At 42.9% G+C, this 5,000-nt stretch overlaps 1 protein-coding gene across 2 annotated transcripts in view; it reads left to right on the top strand.

Moving 5' to 3' along the window:
• fam184b (family with sequence similarity 184 member B) overlaps window positions 1-5,000 on the top strand; it is a 33,464-nt gene that overhangs the window by 17,839 nt on the left and 10,625 nt on the right. For both annotated transcript variants that reach the window (XM_079498710.1, XM_079498711.1), the window contains exons 9-10: window positions 3,409-3,516; window positions 4,394-4,692. In XM_079498710.1, coding sequence (XP_079354836.1) covers window positions 3,409-3,516; window positions 4,394-4,692 — 407 coding nt within the window. The remainder of the gene's footprint in view (window positions 1-3,408; window positions 3,517-4,393; window positions 4,693-5,000) is intronic.

Here is a 5,000-nt window from a genome sequence, read left to right on the forward strand (position 1 = left end):
TTATATCCTGACGATATTTATCGATTTATTAAAAAATGTATATCGATTTAAAAAAAAAAGTGTGATATGAAATGTGAGCTGTAATCATATTCCATCATATTCACGTGCTTTTGGAGAGAAATGAGACAGACTCCATGCAGTCACTTTCAGTAGTAGAGGCCTGCAGAGGGGAGCTGTATGTGTCTGTGACACAGGTGATGGTCGTTATTGATGCTCATTAATACATCAAGGAAGGCAATTATGTTTCTGCACTGTCAAATAGGTCTACATCTATCCTAAGATGCCATCAAAGAAAAGAAGAAATGTTAACTCGAGCTAGGTTTAAACATGAAAGCATGTTTACAGTTGTTGCACAGAAATTAAGTAATTTTACATGAAAAGTAATGCTACTTTTGCAATGTAGTTAAATAAAAATTGTGAAAAAAGCTTGGGGGGAAGATAAATCATAAAAGAAAATATATTTTTCGGTCATTTGTCTGGAAAATAATTGTGTTGAAAATATCGTGAACCGTATCGTGAACCTCATATCGTGATACTGTACGTATCGTATCGTGAGTTGAGTGTATCGTTACATGCCTAGTGGCGTGTGTGGAAGAGCTCCATCTCTTAATTTTATTGGCAAATAAATGTGTCTTCAGCTTATCTCTTCACCATCACCTATTTTTCCCCTTATTGACTTATGGAATATGTAGTACGGCCAAGTGGTTTTCCTTATTGACTTATGGATATGTAGTACGGCCAAGTGGTTTTCCTTATTGACTTATGGATATGTAGTACGGCCAAGTGGTTTTCCTTATTGACTTATGGATATGTAGTGCGGCCAAGTGGTTTTCCTTATTGACTTATGGAATATGTAGTACGGCCAAGTGGTTTTCCTTATTGACTTATGGATATGTAGTACGGCCAAGTGGTTTTCCTTATTGACTTATGGAATATGGATATGTAGTACGGCCAAGTGGTTTTCCTTATTGACTTATGGATATGTAGTACGGCCAAGTGGTTTTCCTTATTGACTTATGGATATGTAGTACGGCCAAGTGGTTTTCCTTATTGACTTATTGATATGTAGTACGGCCAAGTGGTTTTCCTTATTGACTTATGGATATGTAGTACGGCCAAGTGGTTTTCCTTATTGACTTATGGATATGTAGTACGGCCAAGTGGTTTTCCTTATTGACTTATGGATATGTAGTACGGCCAAGTGGTTTTCCTTATTGACTTATGGAATATGTAGTACGGCCAAGTGGTTTTCCTTATTGACTTATGGATATGTAGTACGGCCAAGTGGTTTTCCTTATTGACTTATGGATATGTAGTACGGCCAAGTGGTTTTCCTTACTGACTTATGGATATGTAGTACGGCCAAGTGGTTTTCCTTATTGACTTATGGATATGTAGTACGGCCAAGTGGTTTTCCTTACTGACTTATGGATATGTAGTACGGCCAAGTGGTTTTCCTTACTGACTTATGGATATGTAGTACGGCCAAGTGGTTTTCCTTACTGACTTATGGATATGTAGTACGGCCAAGTGGTTTTCCTTACTGACTTATGGATATGTAGTACGGCCAAGTGGTTTTCCTTATTGACTTATGGATATGTAGTACGGCCAAGTGGTTTTCCTTACTGACTTATGGATATGTAGTACGGCCAAGTGGTTTTCCTTACTGACTTATGGATATGTAGTACGGCCAAGTGGTTTTCCTTATTGACTTATGGATATGTAGTACGGCCAAGTGGTTTTCCTTACTGACTTATGGATATGTAGTACGGCCAAGTGGTTTTCCTTATTGACTTATGGATATGTAGTACGGCCAAGTGGTTTTCCTTATTGACTTATGGATATGTAGTACGGCCAAGTGGTTTTCCTTACTGACTTATGGATATGTAGTACGGCCAAGTGGTTTTCCTTACTGACTTATGGATATGTAGTACGGCCAAGTGGTTTTCCTTATTGACTTATGGATATGTAGTACGGCCAAGTGGTTTTCCTTATTGACTTATGGATATGTAGTACGGCCAAGTGGTTTTCCTTATTGACTTATGGATATGTAGTACGGCCAAGTGGTTTTCCTTACTGACTTATGGATATGTAGTACGGCCAAGTGGTTTTCCTTACTGACTTATGGATATGTAGTACGGCCAAGTGGTTTTCCTTATTGACTTATGGATATGTAGTACGGCCAAGTGGTTTTCCTTATTGACTTATGGATATGTAGTACGGCCAAGTGGTTTTCCTTATTGACTTATGGATATGTAGTACGGCCAAGTGGTTTTCCTTATTGACTTATGGATATGTAGTACGGCCAAGTGGTTTTCCTTATTGACTTATGGATATGTAGTACGGCCAAGTGGTTTTCCTTATTGACTTATGGATATGTAGTACGGCCAAGTGGTTTTCCGAAGCATTTCAGAAACGCTTCAGCTGCTCATTGATTGAACCAAATCATTATCTGCCATCATTGGTGTTGTCCCATGATGAATTACAGTTACCTAAAACAAAACAGGATGTTCTAGCCTTTGCGTCTCTTCTGGCTCGACGAGCTATATCTTGGAAATCAAAATCTCAAAACGGAAAGATCATGCTGCCCCCCCACTCCACTCCCACTGGATTAGAGATGTACTGTACTGTACTGTGTGTACTGTACTGTATGTGTTGCATGAAACCTGAGAAAACATGTCATACCATTTGAGGAGAACAGTGCAAATTCAACAAAAATGTTGAGCCCCTTTCTGATATGTTATGAGAAAAACTTCTACAGTATTCTTTAAGTAGGTGCCTCTATGCCCCTGCTTTTTTCTAGTACTGTGTTTATTCATAGGTGTTTGTTTACATTTTATTTGTATAAGGTGTGGGTGTGGTTGATGTATATCATGTCTGCAGTTGAGTGTGTTGAGATCCAAAATCCAATTTATGTAACTAATATATTGTTATATCCCTGACAATATCCCTGTAACATCCCTCATGTTGAATAAAAAAGAGCTTTGAAAGAACTAAAGCCAAGGCCATGTAGTAAGGACCCATGGATTAAAGCAAAATAAAAGCTCACAACTGAAAAATGTTGCTAGGCCAAGTCCTAATGTGTCATTTGTGAAACGGCGTGAAAGGAGCCACCACACACTAGCGCCGTGTGTCCTACACACTTAACACAATATGTACAATTAGGATGTTTTGTTGCAGATTGAGGTGTTAACGATTGCTGTTATGAAATATCTGAGATCATTAGGTCGCGCTGCGACGTGTTGTAAGCTTGTAGATAGTCTATTTTTGGTGCACGACACACTTCTATAGAAGACATGCTGACTTCTATGGAATCCAAATATCTGAAATCAGTCGAGAACTTTAAGACTGAGAACTTTAACCCATGTAAGGACCTACAGGTGTATAAATGTTGGATATGATTGGCAGGTGTGCATGCGTTTGGAGGAGCAGAGGAGGAGCAACGAGGAGACGCGGAGGGCTTTGGAGAAGGAGAGGGAGGAGCTTAGGACGCAGCTCCAGGAGGCCACCAACGAGGTGAGAGCTCCAAGTTTGCCAACTCGCTGTTTATATGTTTATATATGTTGGATCAATGGCCTCTATGCATAAAGCTGCCCCGCCATCTGCTATTCATTTCGATGGAAGTTGCTCAGTGGCGTTTTGAAGCACCTGGAAGAACGCTCTACTTCCACAAAACAAAATTTGGTGTCCGAAATGCGGAAGTGCTCAATGTTAATGCGCCTCAGGGGGGGGTTGCCCAGGGCGCCAGTTAGCCCAGCCCCGTGCCTGAGCTCTGACCAGTAGGGCCAAGTGCTTCAGTGTTGGCCAGCCCTTCTGGGGGCTCTATCATAGAGTAATAAAAGGATGGAGACCGAACCGGAGCGTTAGCCCCCCCCCCCCCCCCCCCCCCGCCATTCATTTCAGTGGAAGTTGCTCAGTGGCGTTTTGAAGCACCCGGAAGACTGCCGGAAGTATAATTATAACTCGATGGCTCGAGCGAGCAGAAGTTTAGCCTAGCCTAGCCCCGGACCTCAATTTTGAGGTCCGGGCTTGTATACGCACGTGATGTCATGAACGTCCGTCCACCTCCATGAAAGTGCTGCAATTCCACATTTGGCCAGTAGGTAGTGGCAGCTTCAACGTTGGATAGCCTTACTGGGGGCTTGGGCTCTATGCACACAGAATAACTCTTCCTGCTTCTGGACCGCTTCCCTATACTTCCTTCACAGGTGTTACAGATGATACTAATTAAGGCTCAGAGTTACACACCCATACAGGGCCAATGGGCCATGCATTGTGAACCCACTCAAGGACACTTTGAGACCCACTGGTGTAGCAGAGTGTTTCCAGTGAACCAACACGCACAATATCAGTATCATCGCTCAAAGGCTTGCCTTCCTGTGTTCTCGCTCAGATCTGTAGGCTGGAGTCGGTTCTCAAACAGCAAGAGAGCAAAGACAAGGCGGCCAGCGACGGCCCTGCCCCGTGCGGACCGCACTGCACTCGCTTGGAGGGACAGCTGCGGCAGACGCAGACCCGCCTGGCGCGGACACAGGAGGAGGCGGAGAGGCTGAGGGACAAACAGCAGAGGGAGATCTCTTCCCTGAGGGCCGACAAGCACAGGCTGGAGGAGAAGGTTCTGGAGCAGAGCCGTCTGAACACGGAGCGGAGCCTTCTGGAACAGAGCCAGCGTAGCACCGAGGACAGGATCAGGTAGAGAGGCAGGTGGTGGGGGGAGAAGTACTCAAATGTTTTACTTAACCCATTCAGACCCGAGGTCCATTATAAAAAGGTCTTCTAAATCATGACAGTTTTCTGAAAAATCTTATGTTTCTATGTCATTCTTTCTCAACCATTTTCATGTCAAGGACCCCCAAAAATATGTCATTGGCCGCCGACCCCCATCTGAAAATATGTTGTTCCAGGGACCCCCCCCAGAAGCAAAGATTTGAGTTAAAAATGTTCGCTCTGAAAGAATATATTCAAACATTTGGGCCACATTTTCACGATTAAAAAATAAA

This window comes from Electrona antarctica (assembly GCF_951216825.1).
Source record: "Electrona antarctica genome assembly, chromosome: 4".
Classification (NCBI taxonomy): Eukaryota; Metazoa; Chordata; class Actinopteri; order Myctophiformes; family Myctophidae; genus Electrona; species Electrona antarctica.